Genomic DNA, 22,981 nt, shown 5'->3' with positions numbered 1-22,981 from the left:
CCAAGCAGAGAAATCCTGGGATGGTGCAGACACTCTGGCCACTGCTCCTCCTAAGGCCCATATGTGGGCTTGTCCTCTCCGCAGGCTGCCAGGGGTCAGAGCAGCAGACATAGCAATAGGTCAGTCCTGGAGAAGAATGGGATTCAGGCAAAGGTGGGGCAGGTAGCACAGCAAGATAACTAGAGGGCACCAGGTGTTACAGAAACGTTTATTACAAGGATAAATCAGTACAATAATGGGACCTTAAAACTGCTGTGATGCAGGAGTGGAGGGCTGGGCAGTGCCCGAGGCAGGGGAGGACAGTGGGACAAGGGATGCTCAGTGGTGGAGCCACAGCCCTGGGCTCTGGATGGGGCATGGGAATGACCAGGTTCCCACATCATGCACAGCAGGGGCCTGTAGCTTGAGTCCAGACAGGCCTGCCCACATTGGTGCTGCCCCCCTGCCTACCTGGAGATGTCTCTAAAATTCTGGATGTGCCCTAGTGGCTGAGGGTGTTGAGAGTGGCACTGAGCAGAGGTATCAGTGAAGATGCCCCAGGGGTAACTAGGTACCCACCACTGACCCCCTAGCATTCAGAGATGGGAAAACATCATTAGTCTTTGAGAGACAGGTGTGACGTTCCTCTTTGAGTTGGTGGAACCCTTAGGAATGGCTGTAGTTTGGCTCCAGCCCGGATGTTCCAGGCAGAATCCAAACAGCCTGGAAGCTTCCCATGGAAGACTCCTGCCACATCCCTGCCTACAAATACAAAGAGTTATGTGACCAAATCCCTTAGATGAATTCTATTCATCCTAGGCCTTGCTCAAGGGATACCTCCTCCAGGAAGCCTTCCTAAGCACTGCTGACTACTCAGCAGGCCATTCCTTCCCTGAGTCCCTTCCCTCATCTATACTCACTACTCCCTAGGGTCTCTCCTTGCTGCGTTTTCTGCAGGGCTGGACCTAGGGCCCTGTACTCAGTGGCTGGTGAGCTGAGGGCACTCTCTGGGTCTAGTCTACTTGTGATGGCACCAGCTCACGGACCCCCAGGCAAAGCCCAGAAAAGGATGATGGGGTGGGGAGTCGGGGGAGAGTAGGGAGACTCATGTAGTCCAGCAATATTTCAGGACCCTCTAGTCTCTGTCATTGCAACTGCCTTTTGCACCCGCATGAAGAAGCTCCAAGAACCTGCTCTTGGTTCAGAGTTTACATACCGAGGCTCCTCTTCCCTATCTAGAATCTACAGTGCCTCACAAGCCCATGGGGAGATAAGCACCCTCTAGAATCAGAGATGGCAAGAGACCCCCTTGCCTCCACATATTTCCTTCTTGGCCTGCTGAGGTCTGGGCATGATGGGGCCAGATAGTGGAGTTGGGGGAAGCTCAGGCTGTCCCCAGGTGAAGACCCCTGTGGGCTGAAAGGATTGGGACAGGTCCCCTTGCGCCCTGGGCACCCCCTTTCCTCCCTGTAACCTCCTGCTCTGTCTCTGTGGGGAGGTTGGCAGGGTAGGTGGTGGGCTGGCTGTAGGGCAGGAGATCCTCTAGGGAATGGGCAGAATGGACTGAGCTAGGCCCTGCTGGGATGGCCTGGTGGGCAGCTCTGCCTTCTATTTCCCGTCTGTAGCCTGGGTTAAAGAGTGGTGCTCCAGGCCCTACTCTGGGGCTGGGAGCAGCAGGCAAGCAGAAGTGAAGGCTGAGCTCTGCAGGCTGCGGAATGGGGGTCTCCCCCTCAGCAAGCCACTCTCATGGGGGGGTCTCCCCCTCAGCAAGCCACTCTCATGGGATCATCTTCGGGGGCCGGCCCTTTTCATAGGATCTGCAACCCCAAGCCCCACTGCTTCCTCAGGTGGGCAGGGGAGTCAGGATGCAGGCCCTACTGGCTACTAGCCATGACCGTTCTGGGACATGTAAGCTGCCAGAGCCACCACCACAGCCACGTAGAGACCAGCCCCCACGGCGATGGCGAGTGTGGCTAAGAAGAGGGCCCGGCGGGAGGTGGTGCTGGCCAGGCGGAAGTCCCCTTTGGAGATGGCCTTGCTGGTCTAGGGAGAGAGACATGCTGATGAACAGGAGTGTCCCCACACTCAGCCAAACAGCCCAGCCTGCCAGGCCCCTGACCCCATCCTGCAGATGGGATGCCAAGCCCTCTAGTAGAGGGACGGGCCAGAGAAGGGACCTGGGCCCCAGGTGCTCTTACCCCCTGGGAGAAGTAGAAGGCAGCAATGCCCAGTGGCCAGAAGCAGCAGAGCATGGAGAAGAGAGTAAGGCCCAGGTGGTCCCTGGGAGGCAGCGTGAGGAAGTTGTCTTCACTTTCACTCTCCGTTGAAGTGGCATCGCTCTGCAAAACAGTGGGGTTTGGTGACCAGGCCCAGGATCAGCCCAGCTCCATCAGGCTGGCAAGAGGTTTTTAAAAAGGCAATGCCCAGTGGCCAGTGACATGGAGCAACAGGCAGTCTCTTCTGCCGCAGGTGGGGGTGTAGGCTGGCCTTGGCACTTTCTACCAAAAGCCTTAACAATGGCACAATGATTCCACTTTCAGGAATTTATCACGAGGAAAGAAGGTAAATACCTACATCCATGGTTGTTCATCATAGGATAGCAATTGTGAAAGAAGAGAAACACTCTCAATGGGCCAGTCGCAGCGGCTCACACCTGTAATCACAGCACTTTGGGAGGCCGAGGCAGGTGGATCACCTGAGGTCAGGAGTTCGAGGCCGGCCTGGCGAACATGAGGAAACTCCCTCTCTACTAAAAATACAAAAGTTAGCTGGGCATGGTGGCAGGTGCCTATAATCCCAGCTACTTGGGAGGCTGAGGCAGGAGAATCGCCTGAATCTGGGAGGCGAGGGTTGCAGTGAGCCGAGATTGCGCCATTGCACTCCAGCCTGGGCGACAGAGCGAGACTCCATCTCAAAAAAAAAAAAAAGGAAACACTTTCAATGACCAGTGACCAGGAGACTATGTTAATAAATGATGGAAGAACTCACAATGGAAGACCATGTAACCATTAATAATCACCTCCCAGGAATACATTAAATTACATGGAGCAATACTAAAATACGTTGCTTAGAGAAATAAAATCAGATTATAAAACTAGGTACAGCAAGATTTCTTCTGGGGAGTGGGCTGGGGGAAAATGTGAATAAGAGACTTACACGATCATCCACCAAAATGTTATCTTTGAGTGTGCTGGGTTTAAATTATTTATATAATTAAGAAAACAAGAACAAGTGCTACTGAACAATGAAATAGTCAACTCAAAGCTAGTGTTTCTCAAAGCATCGGCTGTACATGTGTCCCAAGTCCCTTTTCTTTGGTAGTATACAGATTCCTGGGCCCCAATCCAGGCCTATTAGATCTCAATATCTGGTGATGGGGCTCTGGGAACTTGCATTTTATTTATTTATTTATTTATTTATTTATTTATTTATTTATTTATTTTTATTTTTTTGAGTCAGGGTCTTGCTCTGTTACCCAGGCTGGAGTGCAGTGGCGCAACCATAGCTCACTGCAGCCTCAACCTCCTGGGCTTAAGCAATCCTCTCACTTCAGCCTCCTGATTAGCTGGGACCACAGGCACATGCCACCATGCCAGGCTAATTTTTAATTTTTTTTTTTTTTTTTTGTAGAGTCGGGGTCTCCTTGTGTTGCTCATGCTGGCATCTGCATTTTAACCTCATGCACTCACCTCCTCTTCCTCCTGGTCGTCCTCCTGGTCCTGCAGCTCTTCTTGTACCCCATAGGACACAGTCTGGATGGTGACATTCTCTGCAGCTTGGCCAGGTCCTGTGGGCTGCTCTGGAGGCCCCTCCTGGGGCTCCCTGTCCTCTGTGAAGCTGGTCTCACAGCTGCCTGCCCTGGGCTCCTTGACCTTGTCTCTCCCCAGGAGGCAGCTGGGCCGGTACCAGGCCTCCACGGCCAGCTGCAGGGACCCTGGGTCCAGGAGCTGGTGGGCTCCCGCAGGCCCAGCGCCACCTAGGAGGTAGGAGTAGAGCTTTTCCTGGCAGGACCAGCTGGGTGGGGTCTCTGGGTAGGGATAGGGGCCATGGAGGTGGGCAGGGCTCCTGGGCAGCAGCGGGTTCTGTAGTTCACTCAGACTCTCCATGGTTCTGGGGCAGCTGCTGGGGAGGGGGGCCTGGGCCAGCGGAGCAGTCCTCAGAGCCTGTCGGAAGAGCAAGACAGACAAGGACTGAGCCAGGGCACCGGAGGCAGGACCTAAAGTGGCGAACAGCATGGATCCTGCAGTCTGACTTGGCCCAAACTCTGCTTCTGCCCTTTGCAAGATGCGGGACCTGGAACTGGCTACTTCACTTCTCGGGGCCTCCGTTTCTTTGTCTGTGGATTGGGGCTGGCGGCAGTGCTTACCCCACAGAGTTGGCTTAGTCATTTGTCCATTCAACACATATTTATTGAGCATCAGCTATATGCCAGGCACTGTACCAGATGCTTGGGGTACCATGGTGAGAAAGATGAGAAGTAGGGAGAGGGAGCAGATGCAGGCTTTGTCTTCACAAAACTTCCAGTCTGGTGGAGAAGACAAGTGTAAAATCACGTCTCTGTCCTGAAGAAGTACAGCAGGTGCATGTAAGCACGCACAATGGATGGAGCTGACAGAGACCCAGGGAAGGCCTTAGAGCTGAGATCTGAAGGAAGAGTGCGGGTCAACGAAGTGAAGGGGATGGGGAACACATTTCATGCAGAGGGAAGAATGTGTGCAAAGGCCCTGTGGCTGGATACAGGAGAAGGCAGGTGTGGTGCAGGGCACAGATGGAGGTGTGCGATGGGGTGTGGGTGCCAGACCGTGCAGCCTTGCTGGAGTCTAAGAGGGGGTACTAGGGTAGGATCTGGGTCCTGAAGCCTTCCCCATGGCTGTGTGTGGGGAGTGGGCTGGAGAGGGCTGGACTGACTGACCCCATTAGGGGGCCTTTGCTATGGCTGCAGGCTAGCGAAGATAACTGGAGTTCAGTGGTGGTGTAGATGGAGGAAAGGGAACTGATCCTGGGAAATATTGACAGGACTCAGTGGCAGGTGGGATTTGGGGTTGAGAGAGGATTCATTCTAGGGTCGAATGGGAGCGCGCTGAGCCCAGAGCTCGGCACATGGCGTGTGCTCACAGCTATCAGCTCTTATTGAGGGAGGATGCTTGTCCCTAGCAATGGTCTTACAGGGATACACCTTAGTAACTTCCTCCCTAAGGCAAATTGGGACTTTGAGAAGTTCCTGCAGGATCTAAGGTGGGGCCTCCTGGGTGCTGAGGTCTGGACCTGCACATCCCAGCTGGAAGTATGGAGACACCCAGGGCTTCCCTTCCTCCTTCAGCTGCTCTGAGCACTTACTGAGCACCTGGGAAGCCACAAACCCCCCCACACACTGGGGTGTGGCAGGTGCAAGTGGGGTATGGAGAGAGGGGAGGGGCAGGCTAGGGGCCCCGGGGACCTCCTGCTGTCCCCCTCCTTGGCCCATCGCAAAGCTGGAGGGTGATGGGGCTGTGTTTTGCCCTGGATTTCTAATCTGAAGATTGGGGATTCAGTCCTGGTCTTGATGCCTTGGGCAGATCTTTGTGCCCTCTGTTTCCTTATCTGTAAGGTGTGGATGGTAATAGGGATTACCATCCATACATCCCCACAAAGTTGTTTTGTGGAGACAAAGAGATGGCTGGGATGAGAATGTGTGGTAGATTTTGAGAGAGGGGGCTGCTGCCGCCCTGACTTCTGGGCTTCAGACCTTGGCATCACCCACTTGGGGCCATGTCTGGCCTTCTAGCAGGTCTCTGCTAAGGGTGAAGGGCAAAGTGCAGGGAGACCCTTCTGCTCCCAGGGCTGCGATTATCTAGTCTCCTCTCCAGTCCCAGCCCCCATGAGAATCCACAGCCAAATCCTGGAAAAGAGCAGTTTCTGCTTCTGCCCCAAGAGAAATGGCTGGATGCTAGGTAGCTGGTTCCTGAGAAACCAGAAGACAGAGCATGGCTCCAGGAACAATGCCCAGGTATTGGGACAGAGCAAGGGAGGAGTGGGGCCAGGCAGACCTCGATGAAGACACTGAGGGTGTGTCCATGAGGGGCCAGGATCCCCTGGCTGGCTTCCTAGGAAGCGGGGTGTGGACTTATGGCTGCATGAGGGCAAAGGGGCAAGAAGACACTGCCCGTGGCTTTCAGCTCTGAACCTAAGAGTGGCTGCCTCTAAGCTGGGCTCCAAGAACATCTAACAAATAATCATGGGAGGGACTCAGAGAAAGGGATGTGGCCCAAGTGCGAGCTCCTCCCCCAGGGAGGGCACAGATGGTCCGGAGACGCTGGGCTGCCATGGGCCTGAGGGCCCTGCTGGTGCATTAATCAGAGGTGAGTTCCATATAGGCTGTCATGCAGCTGTGGCAGACGCCTCTCCACAGGCAGAGATAGGGCGCACAGGCTTGGGCAGGTCATGCAGGCTTGGATCATAGCTGTTCAGTGCTCACAAATGCAGGGCCTCCTCCTTCCTCTCTGAGGGTCAAAAATACAGGGAACCCCTTGGATTATAGTGATGTGGAGGGCACCTTCCAGCAGGTGGGGAGCATGGAGTGCCCAAGGCAGAGGCCTTGCTGGACTGGGCTTGTGGCTGGGCTCCTCTGGGCAGATTTCTAGCAGGACTGGTCTCTTCTGCCCTCCAAGGGCAGCTTTGGAGCCCCTGCCATGGTCTCCCTTCTCCCAATAGATGTGACCATAGGTGTGGGGTTGAGGGCATGTGAGCACTGTAAGCCGTATGGTTTTGGGAGTCACGTACACTGGGATTCCATGCCCGGTCCACCCCCATTAGCTTTTTGATGTGGCCCCTCAGTTTCCCCAATGAGCGATTGTATGAAATGGCCACTGGTGTCAGTCAACTGTAGCACTAACATTCCACGATCCTATGCCCCCAAGGAACCCCACAGAAGTGAAGTCTTCTTGTCCTCTGCCCCCTTTTGAGGGTCGGGGGTAGGTGAACATCAGCTATATGCCAGGCACTGTACCGCCTAGTGAGGGGCACAGTCATCCCCTTCCGCAATCCATAAACCATAAACCATAGCCGCTTGAGCAGGTTGAGGAAGGCAAAGAAAGCAAGGCATCAGTTTTCCAGATGGGCAACAGAGCCATGGATTCATCTCCGGCTTCCCGACTGCCCCTGTACTGCCCCCGTCGCAGCCCTGCCCCTCCACCCCTGCCCATCTTGCCCTCCCTCTGGGAATGGAGGACATGGCCCCCAGAGGTCCTCCAGCCTCTCCCCCAGCTGGCCATAATGTATGTCCCTTCAACCTGCAGCCTTGAGTCAGGTGCACTGTGCTGTCACCATCCATGCGGGCTGAGGTATGCAGGGGCCTTGGGGTGGGAGTGGGCAGCCCTAGGGCCCACAGAGCAGATTACTGCCTCTGACTCACCCCTGCCCTACGCTCTGTCTCACCAGGAGGACTGCCCTCCTGTCTGATCTCTCCAGGAGGGATGGAAAGATACCTGAAGACCACAGGGGCATTTGAAGGACGCTTGTTCAAAGCAGGCAGGGGCAGCTGAATCCCATTTCCTCTCCCTATTCCCCCATCACTGCTCCTGTCAGACTTTCTTGGTCAAAGTACACCCAGCTGAGCCTCCGCAATCCCGGCCACACTCAGCCTTCCCAGCTTTCCTCCTCCCTTGCACTCTGATGGTGCCTTTAAGCAGGGCTTCTCAGCACTTCATGCACAAAGACACATGGTCCTGGCTTTACACAATATGAAAAACTGGAAGCCACCTAAACGTCCAGCAATTGGGAACAAGTTAAATAAATTACTGTGCACAATACTGTGGTACGAGATCTTCGAACAGGTTTACAAAGAGTAATGACGTGAGAAAATACTCATTGCAGATTCAATGAGAAAGAAGAAAAGAAAATGGTAAGTGCACGTAATCTCAACTCCGCCAAAATGTCAAGAGTGATTATCTCCAGGGTGGGAGCACAGGTGCTTTTCATTTTCTTTTTTACACTCTGGTTTTTCTGTTTTCCACATTTATTTTTTTTACAATGAGCATGTACTACTTTTAAACCAGAAAAAAATTAAGTGCATAGATTTCTTCTGAGCCAAATTATCTAAAATCAGTTTTAAACCTCCTTAGGCTGAGGGGTTCTTTCTAGGTTTGGCGGCTGAGCACAGCATTAAAGCCTGCCCCCACATATGCTCACACATACGCACACAGACACACACTCACACCCACACACACCTCTGCTTCCATAAAGTGATCCGAGTTAGCAGCAGTTGCATCTGCTCACAGTCCAGCCAAGGGTCACGGTTCTCTACACAGCTCATACTCACTCCATATCCTACTAGGGCCACATGGGGAGTTCACGGACCTGATCCTGGAGACCCAGCACAGAGTCCTGACCAGAAGGAGAGGGTGGCAGGTCCCCAGACACAGCCTTCCTGCCCTTGGCTTGGCCTGGCCTTTCAGCCTGTTCCTTGGGTCTGCCTCTCCCTGTTCACTGGAGTAAGGGACCAGCACTCAGAGCAGAGCAATTATCATCACCACTGTTGTGGTTTAGTCTTCCCTGGACGGTGTGTGCCTTCCAGACCCTGTGTGGTTACCTGAGGACCTGTGGGCGAGTGTGCCCACACATGTGTGTGTTTGCGTGTGTATGCATGCGTGCGCGCGCCTGTGTGTGTAGGCATGCGTGTGTGTACTCTGCTCCAGAGGAAAGATATGAGAGGTCTGGAATTCTGAAGCTGAGATTGCTCCAAATTGTGCAGCTGGGGCTGTGGGTCTGGGTCCCACAATGAGAGAGGGAGAGAAGGTGGCTCTGAGGCCGCAGCACCCAGGTTGTCTTTTTCTGAGCTGAGAACTTAGCTGGGCCCGAAGTTTTCCCACTCCCTGATTTGCGGATGGAGAGCACACTGCCACCTTCCAGACCAGGGGCAGGAAACCATTCAGGAATCCTCTGGAGTCCAATTACAGCCTCCTGCTGAGTCCAATTGCACTGGAGTCCAATCATACAGTGTGACATTGATTCGTTTATCTGTCAAATGTATGAGAGGTTTAGGAGGAGTTGATTTTTAACAACTCAGCTCAATATGACTCTAGGATTTTATTGGGAGAAGAAGAATAACTTACACTTACTGAGTTTTTGACCATGTGCCGGGAATTGTTCTAAATGCTCATGTTGACTCTAGATTCCTAGTGATAGAATAACAACAGGATAGAGGGCTTCCTTTTTCAGCTGGGGCAGACTAAGTCATGTCATGCCAAACCACCAATAACAGCTAGAAAAGCGGTGTGTGGTGGGTGGGGAATATGAAGGCTTCAAGGAATCACCAAGGGAGTAAGAACTGGAGGGTCAGAATGCCAAGATCCCAGAGGAAAGAGAAACACAAGGAGGCGAGCCTGACCCTTGGCACTGCATTTCCCTTTGAGACCTTTCCTGATTCCTAAGGGGCAGCTTAGAGGCTGCTCTTCCAGAAGCCTCAGGGCTGGGGGTGAAAAATTGGAGGTCAGGGCCTGTTAAGGAGGAGGGCCCCCAGTAAACACCCTGGTTTTCAATTGGGACCTCTTTAGGGCTACATGCTGGAAGCAGGAGCAACTCAGAAACAAACCAGCCTCACAGCACTGAAACCAGGCTTTGAATCGGCTCCATCCCTTGTTGGATGAAGGCAATCTGCACACAGCCCAGCTGCCCGCCAGAAGCGAAAGTTGTCTCAGGGCAGGGGTTCTCAGACTTCAGCATGCATCAACATCACAGGGAGGATCTGTTAAACCTGGATTGCTGGATTTTACCTTTACGGTTTATGATTCTGGGGTGGGGCCTGGGAATTTGCATTTCTAACAAGTTTCCAGGTAATGTTGATGCTGCTGGTCGAGGGACCACACTTTAAGAACCACTGCTCTGAGAGTCACTGAAAAAAGAGTAAAAAAATGTACAACCACTATGGGGAATATGAAATAATAAAAATACTTTTTTTTTTTTTTTTTTGAGACAGGGTCTTACTCTGTTTCCCAGACTGGAGTGCAATGGCATGATTCCAGCTCACTGCAGCCTCAACTTCCTGGGCTCAAGGGATTCTCCTATCTCAACCTCCCAGGCAGCTGGGACTATAGGCATGTACCACCACTCCCAGCTATTTTTTTTGTGTTTTTTGTAGAGACAGGGTTTTGCCATGTTTCCCAGGCTGTTCTCAAACTCCTGGGCTCAAGCGACCCTCCCACCTAGGCCTCCCAAAATACTATCCAAAAGGATAGTGCTATCAAAAAAGAGGCAAGAAAAAATAGAAAAAGGGATATAGAATAGGTGAGGCAAATAGAAAGTAAATAGTTAAGATGTTAAGCTTATAACCAACTATATCAGTAATGACAATGAATGTAAATGGAATAAAATTGCCCAGAAAAAGACAAAGATATTCATATAGTGTTTTATTCCACTTTTATGAAAGTCTAGGAAAGGCAAAACTATAGTGACAGAAAGCAGATGAGTAGTTGCTCAAGGGTGGGAGGAGAGGAGAGCATTGATTGGAAAGGGGCCTGAGGACTTTAAGGAATGTCAGAACTGTTCTCTCTGTCTCTCTTTTAAATGTATCTCTTTATTTTGTTCTATAATTTTTAATTTATTGTTTCCTTTATATTTTCTTTTTCCACATGTTCTAATGTTCTCTCTCTTGGTTGTGGTAGTGATTATAGGACTGTATATATTTCATAAAACAAATTGAATTGTACACTTAAAATTAGTGAATTTTGTCATGTGTATTATATCTCAAAGATGACTTAAAAAAGACAAAGAGGCTAGGCATGGTGGCTCACCATGTAATCCTAGCATTTTGGGAAGCCAAGGTGGGTGGATCACTTGAGCCTAGGAGTTCAAGACCAGCCTGGGCGATATAATGAAACCCCATCTCTACAAAAAATAAAAAAATCAGTCAGGTGTGGTGGTGCACACCTGTAGTCTCAGCTACTTGGGAGGCTGAGGCAGGAAGATCACTTGAGGCCAGGAGGTCTAGGCTGCAGTGAGCCGTGATTACACCACTGCGCTCCAGCCTGGGCAACAGAGCAAGACTTTGTCTCAAAAATGGAAACAAACCAAACGAATAAACAAACAAACAAAAAAGATAGGTTGGACTTAACAAAATATGCTGCAAATAAGCAATGAAACTTAAATGTGAAAATCCAAAAAGGTTGAGAGTAAAAGGATGGAATAATAATAATACCTCGTGCTTACTAAGTTCTTACTGTGTTCCAGACACTGTTCTAAATGCTATATATCATCTCATTTAATCCTTATACTAGCCATGTGAAGTCTACGTCATCATCATCTCCATTTTACAGCAAAAGACACTAGGCGTAAGAAAGTTGTAGGTGCCCACAGCACACAGCTGGTGAGTGGGGAGCTGGACATGAACCTTGGAAGTCTGACTTCAGAGTCATAGTACCCTAATGCCACTATGTATCAGCTACCATTATTGGGTGCTTGTTTTGTTCTGAACGCCATGCCAAGTGCTTCAAATGGGTTATCTCATTTAATCCATCCTCTTTAACATGTGGGGAGACTGGGGTTTAGAGAAATTAAATCGATTTTCTGAGATCACACAGCTAGAGAGTGGCAGAGCTCTATTTGACCCAAGTCTGTTTGACCAGAATGCATGCTTTTAGCCACCAAACAGATGCAGGGATGGGAGACCAGAGGTCCTGGTAAATGTGATAAAAGGGCTGGCCTAAACAGGATCATGTTCTCCAGGATTTGCTATAGGGCTGATACTTTGAGGAGGGTTGCTGTGTGCACTGCCTGGTGGGCTCTGACCTGACTGGGAGGAGGCATCGTGAACACTGTTAAACAGCGGCCAAAAGGACAGCGTGGTGTGTGTGACCAGGAGTTGGCTCACACCCTAGGATGGGGTCAGCCTTCATCAGAACCCTGTAAAATGGTAACAGCTGCTATTTATTGCATCCTCCCATGAGGTGTTCCATGTACTTTATCTCAAAACTTTACAACAACAAATGAAGCCGGTTATTATTATTCCCCATTGTTTAGATGAGGAAACTGAGGCTGAGAACTTGTCCATGATTAAACAGTGACAGTGACTGGATTTGACCCAGGTTTGATTTAGTCCAAAGCCTGGGCTCTGACTTCCCACTCCTTTCAGGGCATAACTCTATGGAGCTATGTGATAAGTGGATATGGAGGATTGTGATATGTGGTAGGGGTGAGAGTGGTGAGGAGTTGATCTTGAATGAGTTAAAACCAGAGTCCTGAGTGACAGGAATGAGAAATGGGAGCATTAAAAAAAGATTAAGAGATTTAGGGTGATTTAGCAGGGCGTACCTGTATATGGAGGGTTGTGATAAGTGGTAGGGGTGAGAATGGTGAGGAGTTGGTTTTGAATGGGTTAAAACCAGAGTCCTCAGTGACAGGAATGAGAAATGGGAGTGTTAAAAAAGATTAAGAGATTTAGGGTGATTTAGCAGCCCAGAGGAGGCTGCCTAGATAACCCCAAGGTCTGGATTCAAATAAATACCAAGTCTTTGTGAAGAAGTTGAGATACTGACCACTATCTCTCAGTGCAACAAGAGAGATTGCTTTTAAACTGAGAGATAAAAACCAGAACTTCCTAATTGGGCAGAAGATTAAATGTAAATGATTAAAATCCAGGGAAAAGGTGAAATCTTTTAGAACAGGCGCTAGACCATCTTCTAATCAGATCATGTATAAACTGTTCTGTAAACTGTGAAGTGTTGTGACTCTGGTGGCTGTTTGTTGATGGCTTGGCGCTGGATTTGAAGATTTCTGGCTGGTGATAAGCGAGAGAGCCACCAAACCAGCTTGGAGTCATTAGCTGCAGCTTGCTAATATTCTCCCTTGAGAATAAAGGGAGAAAGAGCCAGGGGTGGCGAGGGGGGCGAGGTTGGCAGAGTCAAAGAAAATGGGGAACTGAGCTTTCTTTGTTTCAGTTTGCCTTCTCAGCAAGCCTAACACAATTGATTATCCTTTCTCTCGCCTCTGTCTCCAACTGCTCCTAATTCCTGATCCTTCCTAATGGCACGTCAACATATTGTAGTCTCCCTCACTTAAAAAATAAAATCATTGTGATTATTGTAAAACCTGGCTGTAAATAATTTGACACCCTTTCTAGGAAGAGTTAGGGGGTCTATGCCCTTTCTCCCTAATCTGGATGGGCTTGCAACTGCTTCAACCACAGAGTACAGCAAAAGTGATGCTATGTGACTTCTGAGGCCAAGCCATAAAAGGCCATCTTTCACCTTGCTCACTGGAACACTCACTCTTGGAATCTTGAGCCATTCTGTAAGTAGTTGGATGATTCTGAGGCCAGCATGCTGGAAAGGCCATGTGTGTATAGATGCTCTCATCAATGGAAGCTGCTGAGCCCAGCCTCCTCATCATCCCCAAGATGCCAGACATTGTGAGTGAAGCCATTTTGGGTTCTTCAAACCAGCCCATCTGTCACCAAGTGACCTCTGTTAATGCCATACAGAGTGGAATGATCACATAGCTAAACCCTGCCTGCATTTCTGACCCTCCGAAGTCGTGAAGTATAATAAAATGTCTGTTGTTTTAAGCCACTAGGTTTTGGGGTAGTTAGGCAGCAACAGATCACTGGCACATCATTCCCCAGTGCCATTCCCCCTTTCAGCTCCTGTCCCCCTCTCTCCTTCAATTCCCATCCCTGTTTGTCAGAAGCTCCACTCACATTAGGATGCTCTAGCTCTCAGCTCAAAGGTCACTTCCTTAGAGAGGCCATCCCTAATTCCTCAGTCTAGATTTCGCCTCCCTGGTTATCTGCTCTTCACGGCTCCATGCTCCTTGCCTCAAAGTGCTTATCACAGTCTCTATTTATATACGTGTGATTCATTCATTAGTGTCTTTCTCCTTCACCAGGCTATGAGCTCCAGCGGGGTGGTAACAGTCTGTCTTGCTCCTCCCTGCATCCCCTTGCGTGGCATATACTAGGCACTCAATAGACAGTGGATCTCATGAATGAATGAGTGAATTAGTGAATGGGTGAGCTAGCTGTACTGAGACTCTCTGGGAAGAAAGTACTTTCCAGAATTTGGGGTGGATGGAACACATCTGGCTGAGGCACATTTGGTTCTGCACAATAAACATTTCTTGAACAATTACTTCAGGCCAGTTATTGGGTTGCAAAAATAAACCAGAAGTGGCACCTGCTGTGAGGAAGGGTAGGAAACACAGACTAGCAAATACAAAGTTTCAATAGATGGGGTAAGTTGTGGTAGCAGCACACAGAATGCTATGGGTGCATTGATAAGGGACCCCTATCGTGGGATGGCAGCGAAGGTGATGGTGAGAACTAGGAAGAGGCTTCTCAGAGCACGTGACTTCTGAACTCAGTCTTGAAAAAGTAATAGGAATCATCTAGGTGAGCAAATGAGAGAAGGGCATTTCCAGCAGAGGTTATAGCACAAAGGCATGGGGTAGTGGTATAGAGGGGAAGCCAGGGTGTTTGGTAGTGATGGAATGAGGCAGGAGGGGTGGGAAGGCCTCCCACACCATGCAGAGGAGCCTTGGGGAGCCAGTGATGGGTGTAGCAGGGAAGTCCTATGGTCATGCTTATGTTTTAGACAGAGCACTCTGATGAGTGGCAGGGGACAGAAGGGATTTAAGGTGGGTGAGAATGGAGGCTAGGAGTCCTGTTAAGAAACTATTGTAGGAATGCAGGCAGAAGGCCAGGCGCAGTGGCTCACGCCTGCAATCCCAGCACTTTAGGAGGTCAAGGTGGGTGGATCACTTGCGGTCAGGTGTTTGAGACCAGCCTGGCCAACATGGTGAAACCCCATCTCTACTAAAAATACAAAATTAACCAGGCGTGGTGGCGTGCACCTGTAATCCCAGCTACTCGGGAAGCTGAGGCAGGAGAATCACTTGAACCTGGGAGGCAGAGGTTGCAGTGAGCCAAGATCATGCCACCTCACTCCAGCCTGTGTGACAGAGTGTCAAAAAAAAAAAAAAAATGCAGGTAGAAGAGGATGAGGACCTGAAACTGATCTGTGGCAGAATTGAAAAAGAGGAAGAGTCAGATCTAAGGAGCAGCTAGGAGACTAAATGAACAGGAATCTGTGGGTCACTAGAAGTGAGGAAGAGGAAGAGGAAGATGACAAAAGTGACTCCCAGGTTTCTGGCTTTGTCAGCCAAATAGAAGGCCATGCAACCACTTGAGACAGAAAACCTAGGGGGAGGCTGCCAGTTCAAGAGGGTAGCCTGAGCACAAACGACCACCTCTTTTCCTTCTTAAGCTTCTATTAAAATGACAGGATGTATATCTTTTAAAAGAATAAAATCATAATAAATGTGGAAAACAAAAAAAAATTATATCAGTGAGCCAGAAATTCCTGGAGATAAAGAGCAGATGAGATTCCTTGGTGAGGAAATCAGTGTAGAGAAACCTGTAGCCCCAAACACTGGAGGTAAGAACAACTCCCATTCAGAAGAGAGGCCTACTGTGGAAACAAACTTACCCAACTTCAGAGGAAATTCATACTAGCTGCTTGTTCTAAATGCCTTCCTTCATTCCTAAGTATAAATGGACAACAAAAGATAATAAAAAACAGCTACAGGAAAATAAAAGAGAAGGATTAAATAAACAAATAGAACAAATGACCCAATAAGATCCCAAATCATTCAAGTCACAGAAAAAAACTTGGAAAAAAAATTTTTTGAATTCATATCCTCAGGCAGATATAAAAGAACACTGCATCTATGAAACAATAACAGGCTCCTATGAAAAAGGAGCAATTCAAGAACATGAGCATTTTGGAAATTAAAAATAATCACAGAAATTTTCAAAAATTCAATGAAAAGACTGGATAATAGAATAGGCATAGATAAGGTTAAAAGACCTTTCAATGTAAAAGAAAAAGTTAGTGAAATTATCTAAGACATAGAGCAAAAAGACAGAAACATGGAAAAGGTAAAAGAAAGGTAAGGGACATGAAGGAGAGTCCCAGGATGTCAACATCAATCTAATAGGAGTTTCAGAAAGACACAACAGAAAGACTAGAGGAGAAAAATAACAATTAAAGAAGCAGAAACGTCAAGTGTTTCCTGAACTCAAAAAAAAAAAAAAAAAGGAATATTTAGATTAAAAGGCCCAGCAAGTATCAAGCTGGAAAAATGAGACACACAAACACACACACAGAAGAGCAGGATGGGGAGAAGTGGACGAGTTTTGTTTTTTTTTTTTTTGTTTTTTTTTGTTTTTGAGACGGAGTCTCGCTCTGTCGCCCAGGCTGGAGTGCAGTGCCGCGATCTCGGCTCACTGCAAGCTCCGCCTCCCGGGTTCACGCCATTCTCCTGCCTCAGCCTCCCCAGTAGCTGGGACTACAGGCGCCCGCCACCACACCTGGCTAATTTTTTTGTATTTTTAGTAGAGACGGGGTTTCACCGTGTTAGCCAGGATGCTCTCCATCTCCTGACCTCGTGATCCGCCCACCTTGGCCTCCCAAAGTGCTGGGATTACAGGCTTGAGCCACCGCGCCCGGCCGAGTTTTGTTTTAAAGTGTGTTAAAAGAGTAGAAATTCTGCCTGGCAGCTGGATGTATGGAGTCGAAGCCCTAGGTAGTGTTCAGGGTGGGAAAGAGATTTGAGAATCATCGAAGGACCTTTGGAGAGAGAGAAGAGAAGGGCAGAAGAGAGAACAGAAAAGGAGAGGAGAAAGCCGATGGGGGAACCAGGGAAAGACAGATAAAATAGCTGGAACACTTCTTGGCTCCCACGGGAGGTTTCTTAGTCATTGTCTTCCAGGGAGAATCAATTGCCCTCTTTCTACCCCCTGCCACCCTGGGCTCCCATGGGCCAGACTGGCCTCTCCTTTAAAGGATAATCCACCTGCTTGGGAGATGGGCTTGTGGCTGACAAGGGTGAAAATTGCTGATAGGATTGGGATGGTGGCTCCGCTACTCAAATTAGTGCATTTTCAGGTGGGAATCAAATCTTTTTTCTTACTGAAACAACCTGTCTCTCCGCTGAAGCAGCTCATTCCCAACCACTTAGAAGCAAACAGCGCATCTAATGGCGGAAGATAACACACCTAATGAAGAGTTTCAGCATCCGGCCCCACTCCCTGCTTGCTTTGCTTGCTGGGTGATGGGGGTGGGGGCAGCTGCAGGGAGGAAGGAGAAGAAAGAATAAGACGGGAGGTAAGAGAAATGAGGACTTGATATAAAGGGCGGGGATGAAGATCAGTCTTTAGTGTCCCCTGGCTTGCAGCAGAGGGGACCTTGCCCCATATGGGACGCCAGCTGAGTCCCAGAGAAGGGAAAGGGGTTGGAAAATGCAGAAGGTTTAGAGAACTGGGATGTTCCTTCTCCCAGGCTGAAGGCTGTTCCTCCTGCTTCTGTTTCCCCGGTGTACTTTGGAGCTGGAAGCCCCTCTAGGATGTACAGATGAATTGGCTTTTGGACTTGAAGGTAACCAGTGATGTGCAGACATCTCTGGATATTCTCTGCCTCTGCCATTTTGTGTGTATCACGCAGGGGAAGGGACCTGCATGTGTGTATTTCAACATTTTAATCTCTCTCTTCACACACACACACACACACAATTTCTCTTTTTTTTTCTTTCTTTTCTTTTTCTTTTTTTTTTTTTAAGACAGGGTCTCCCTCTGTCATCCAGGCTGGAGTGCAATGGCACGATCTTGGCTCACTGCAGCCTGCACCTCCCAGGCTGAAGTGATTCATGCCTCAGCCTCCCGAGTAGCTGGAATTACATGCCCGGCTACTTTTTGTACTTTTAGTAGAGATGGGGTTTCGCCATGTTGGCCAGGCTGGTCTCGAACTCCTGACCTCAAGTGATCCACCCGCCTCAGCCTCCTAAAGTGCTGGGATTACTGACGTGAGCCACTGCACCTGGCCACGCAATTTCTTAATGACCATGTTGCATTTATTCTTCCTCTTTCTCAGCAGCCCCCCCGCCCCCAAGATCACCCAATCATGTGCCATGTGCCAGGGTTGACTCCCTTCTTCCCTTTGAGGCCTTGTAGAAGGGCCCAGAATAAAAGCCTCAGAAAGGAGGGAACAAGAGGGGAACACAGGAAGCAGCAAATGGGTAGTTTTCCCCGGTCAGGAGAGGAGCCAGATGTCATCTGCCTGGGTGACCAGAGATGCCCTGCACCCTGACAGCTCTGGGAGTGGGATGTCCACCCAAACAGCTGCAGAAGGAAGGCTAGTGTATTGTCCTCACCCCAATAGCAGGCCAGCTCCCCTGCAGACCAGCCTTGCAGAAAAGAAAGCACCTCGCTAGCTTGCTGTTGCTGCTGCTGCTGCCGTCACTTTGTTATGAGGGTTAGTGACTGTCCATTAACTCCAGAGAGCTGATTCTTGCCAGTGCTGCACCAACAGCTGGGAGCCAGAAAGCGATGATGTGAGGAGGGGGGACTGGTCCCCCACCCTGGCTGGGCACTCACAGAGTAATTCGGCGAGGTCACTGGCATGGCTTACTCAGCTCTACCGAAATGCCAATTAGCTAAGGTTTTTCTGAGCTTCGGCTGGGCCTGCCACAGTTGAGGGAAATTATTATCAGAGAAACTCATTTTGTCATATATATATATATATACACACACATATATATATATATACACACATATATATATACACATATACATATGTATATATATACACATAACACACATATAAATTCTCTGTAGGGATGGATATTTCCTGCTTGTCCCCTCCTCTGATCTTCCTAGGAGGGAGATCATAGCCAGGCAGGGTCCCTGGTAGGAGATGGCCAAGGGTGGGGTCCCTGGCCCTTTGTTACTCACAAGAGATGGTGGTGGTGGTGGTGGCAGGGATAATGGGGTGGTGGTTCCTGGCCTCTGGGCTTGGAGGCAGGAGCCCCTCTCAGTTCAGTCACTCTGAGTCACACTTATGGCTTTCCCAGAGAAATAAGAAAGAGAGGGGGTTCTTAAGAAAACATCAGAAATATAAACGGCTTTTTCTGGTTCCTATTGCTCACTTTCACTCCATTCATAAAATCCAGTTCATTACTAAAAGGTCATTAACTTTGTTGTCAAACCAGGTTGATAAAGCCGGCATCCTGTATTCAAGCAGAACTGAGGGGTTTATGGGTTTAGGACAGCCTCAGAGAGCCCTACAGAATATCAGGGCTTGAAATCTTAACTCATCTAGCCCAACTCTCTTCTTTTACAGATGAGAAAAATGAACCCCCAGAGGGGAATGGACCTGCCTGAGACAGTGGCAGATCTGTGACCAGAACACAGGGCTTCTGACTCCCGGTTAAATGTTTTTATTCTGATACATTTTAACATTTCATTCCCTCATTTTACACCCGATTACCGATTACCGAGTCCTTACTATCTTCCAGGTGCTGTTGGGGAAGGGGTCATGAAGCGGGGCAAAGAGATGAAAACAACACAATTCCTGCTTTCAGGGAGCTGTTTCCCTAGACCTATGGTTCTTAGGGAGAAAAAATAAAAACCGGTGAGTCAGACTCTCACCTTATATTATCTCCTATAGGTGATGATGGAAGAGGAGAAGAAGGGAGGGCACACTTTTTTCTCCTTAAGATTTATAAGTTTGGCTTCACTGATTCTGGGACCGCAGGGTGGTCAAGGACAAAGGGAGACATGGCCACGCTGGGAGAAGAGGGGGTAGGGGTGACAATAATCAGGTCACTGCCAGCAGGCCTGGCTAGGGGTTGGGAACAGTGACAGCAGCGCACACTGGTATGGAGATGTACAGGTGGCAAGCCTCCAATCAGGTGCATTGTTTTTCATTGGGTCCCAAGGCAGTTCCCGGAGGTGAGCAGAGCAGTGACCTTATCCCCACTCTAGGGGTGAGGAGGATGAGGTTGAGAGAGCTTAGGGAACTAGCTAAAGCCCGTAAATGCCAGCACCCAGCCAGGAACTCCTACTCGAGTGCTCTTTCTACCCCTGGGGGTAGGGAAGTTGTGTTGGGTTGGAGGGTGGGGATAAAGCAGTAGAAAGAAGTGGTCAGCCACAAGAATAGGCCAAATCTTCCTCCACGCAGTTTTATTTTGATCGCTACATTCTGCCAGTCATAGAGAACTCTGCTCTGAAGAACTAGAAGCACTTTGCAGGCCTGAATGAGCTCATTCAGCGCACTCTTGCCAGAAAGAGACAGAACTCCAAATGGAGGCTCTGTGTAGGGTCACCAGCACATAATAGAAAACAGGACCCAGGTTCCCTGACTCTTTGCCCTCATGCGCCAAGAGATGTGATGTAAATCCTGCCTGCTTCTGTGAGCGTCAAGAGTGTCATAGGAAAAAAAAAATTGAGGTATCTTCCAGGACCTCCTTCCTTCCCTGAAGACATGGGTTAATCCATCCTAAGGGGCCTTGGTCCAAGAGCCCATCCCTTGGCCCAAGAGCCATTTCCAGGGCAGAGAAATCTCAGAGCAGGGGGTACCACAGCCACCTCAGTCACCTGGGTGAACAGGTTTGGGTGCGAGAAGAGGGGAGCTTAGTGAAGCCTGCTCAGATTTTGCTAGTGTCGCAAAATCTTGGTGGGGACTGGGGTACCAGGGAGCCTGAGGCTCTAAACAGTATTTCTTGCCGTCAGTAGGCAGGGTGTCTAGGAGCTGCCTGAGGTCAGGGTCAAGGCCTGATGTTGTGAGGTTATGGTGTCTTGACCCCAGTTCCTCAGCCCCCTCCCAGCACCCCCAGCCTGCAGGGTGAGGGGTAGGGAGGGACGAAGTGCAAGCCTTGGCGGAGCGGCCAAGCAAGCAGTCAGAGCCCCCAGCCCCGAGAGGGCTCCCGTGCCCTCCCCAGCTCACTCCCGGCTCCGCGCCTAGCTCTGCGCTCCCGCGGCGCCCCCAGACCGCCCCTTACCTGTCCCGCCGCGGACGGTCCCGCCTCCTCCGCGGGGCTCGGGGGCTCGGCATGGACTGGTGAGCGACGGCGTCCCCGCCTCGCGGTCGCGGTGGAACTCCCAGGAGGGCTCCCCTGCTCCCGGCCCCGCGTCCCTGAGCCGCCGCCGCTTCAGCACCGCGGACAGCTCCCGCTCGCCGCCCGCCGCCACCGCCAGCCCCGCCCCGCGCGGTCCCGGGAGCCCCGCATCCTGGCCGGGCCCCGCCGCCGCTGCCGCCGCGCAGCCCTCGGCCCGGCCCGAGGCGGCTCCGCGCCGACTTGGGAGAGCAGCGAGGAGGGTCCCCCTCCTCCCCGCCTCCCGCCGCCGCCGCCTCCCTCTCGCTTCCGCGCTCCGTGCTCCCTTCCACGCTCCGGAATCAGCCCACCAGGCACTCCGGACCCGGCTCCGGGGCGGGGCGGGGCGGGAAGTCGGGGGAGCCCGGAGGAGGCGGCGAAGCGAGGGGCGCGCAGCTGGAACCCGCGTACCCGCTTCCTGGAGCCGAGCCCTCTTTGCCAGCCCTTCTCTCCCCTCCTCCCGCGCACCCCAGAGCGATGGGAGGCCCTTGGGCTTCTTGAAGCATTTTGGAGCTCCTAGGCTCCAAAGCTAGCCCTGAGTTTTTAACATTGATCTGCCCTAAAAAGAAAAACAAACAGAAAGCATTTATTGAGCACCTACTATATACCAGACACCATGCCCGATAATGTGTTTAATCAACATAAGCTCATTTAATTTTCCTAACAACTCTATTAGGCAATATAGGCCCCCTGTCCACCTCTTCCCCTCCCCCTGCCCCCCTCCCCCCTCCAATTTTGCAGACGAGGACGCTGGGCTCACAAGGATGAAATCTCATCATTTGGAGATTCAGTGCTGTGCTGGGAAGGGCAAAGGTTTTAAAGCTCATGGACCTAAGTTTTGGTCCTAGGGTCCCACTTGCTGTATAACCTCGAGCAAGTTACCTAACCTCTTAAAGCCTCAGGTTTCTCATGGACAAAGTGAGGGGTCATATGAGGACAAAATAAGATGACATATGTGACACACTGGCACTCAATAGGCCCTCAGTGAGTGAGCATCCCCCTGAGTTTTCCCAGCAAGAGCCCTGAGATCCGAATGCAGGCCTTTTGGCTGCTTTGTCTCCACCCTGTGCTGCTCTTTATCCACCTCCACCTCAGTTTCCTTTTTTTTTTTTTTTTTTTCACATGGGAATGCCCTATCTTGAGTGTTACCAGTGGATGAACCTATTCTTCGAGCGCCTTCACAAGGTCTTGAGTCTCACCAAAGTCCCAGCAGGTCAGGAGGAGAGAGTATTCTCATTTTCTGAAGGTAAGTGTGGGTTTGCAAAGTAAACCCCAGAGCAGGCTGCAGCTGGGGCTGGAAGACACAAGGAACCAGGGTCTGGCAGTGGGATTCCACTAGCATCCACTAGTCTCCTAGCATCCAGCTGAGGATGCTATCGCACATGGCATGGTGGACTCCAGGACTCCCTCACTCCCACAGGATATGGGCATTTGGCACAGTTCGGCGTAGCTCCTACAGTGCACAGTAGGAGCCAGGAGCAAGTCCACATCATGGGGCTTGGGTCTTCTTCCCTTCAAGGCAGGACAGAGAACTCCCTTATCCTGGGGTCTGTCTCAGGGCTGGTATTGGTGTTTAACTTGTTGGGTGCTAAATATATTATTGCTCTTCCTGTCTCTGCCCCATTAGTCGATAATGCAGTGATAAGCCCCCTGAGGCCAGCGAGGCTCTTGGACCACTCATCTGAGGCCCATACATCATCTTCACAGACACCCTCCTCCTCAAAACACAGACATACAGACACACACACAACATAGACACACACAGACACACACACACACAAGACATTGTCTCTGATGTCAGGCCACCCTCCTGTACCTTTGCTTTCTCTGGCCTTCCTCTCACAGGGGCTTATGGCCCCCTACTTGGCCTTGGCCTCCCTCTGCTACTCCCCTCCCTACCCTGGCTGTGCTCCATGCCTGGATTGCATACTGAAATACTAATTGAAAGGATAATAAAAAAGCCAGTGAAGCAAAAGCCGCATATAAATTCTAAATACTAATGTTGATAATTATATGCTGCTGCCTGGAGGGAAAACTCAAAAGAGAGGCTGTTGGTATTGTATCAAGGGCCCTGGCCTGGTGCCAGGAGACCCAGGTTCTAGTCTCG

The 22,981-nt window shown here is 50.3% G+C and overlaps 1 protein-coding gene across 1 annotated transcript; it reads right to left on the bottom strand.

Annotated features, from left to right (window-relative positions):
* Positions 1-205: 205 nt before the first annotated feature.
* Positions 206-21,029, bottom strand: SYNDIG1L (synapse differentiation inducing 1 like). The gene is made up of 4 exons (XM_032180498.2): positions 20,782-21,029; positions 3,669-4,142; positions 2,178-2,318; positions 206-2,022 (listed from the first exon to the last, which is right to left on the bottom strand). Exons 2-4 carry the CDS (start codon positions 4,083-4,085, stop codon positions 1,864-1,866), a joined length of 717 nt encoding a protein of 238 aa, XP_032036389.1. The 5' UTR covers positions 4,086-4,142; positions 20,782-21,029; the 3' UTR covers positions 206-1,863.
* Positions 21,030-22,981: the final 1,952 nt, after the last annotated feature.

This window comes from Hylobates moloch, unplaced genomic scaffold (assembly GCF_009828535.3).
Source record: "Hylobates moloch isolate HMO894 unplaced genomic scaffold, HMol_V3 SCAFFOLD_16, whole genome shotgun sequence".
NCBI lineage: Eukaryota > Metazoa > Chordata > Mammalia > Primates > Hylobatidae > Hylobates > Hylobates moloch.
This window is presented reverse-complemented; position numbering and strand designations above follow the sequence as displayed.

What these genes read in the sequence shown, in the direction of transcription:
- SYNDIG1L (XM_032180498.2), bottom strand. Translation starts at nt 4,085, where the DNA reads ATGGAGAGTCTGAGTGAACTACAGAACCCGCTGCTGCCCAGGAGCCCT. An exon ending in ACGACCAGGAGGAAGAGGAG is followed by an intron (nt 2,319 to 3,668) that starts GTGAGTGCATGA and finishes ACTGTTTTGCAG; the next exon opens with AGCGATGCCACTTCAACGGA. An exon ending in CCTTCTACTTCTCCCAGGGG is followed by an intron (nt 2,023 to 2,177) that starts GTAAGAGCACCT and finishes CTCTCTCCCTAG; the next exon opens with ACCAGCAAGGCCATCTCCAA.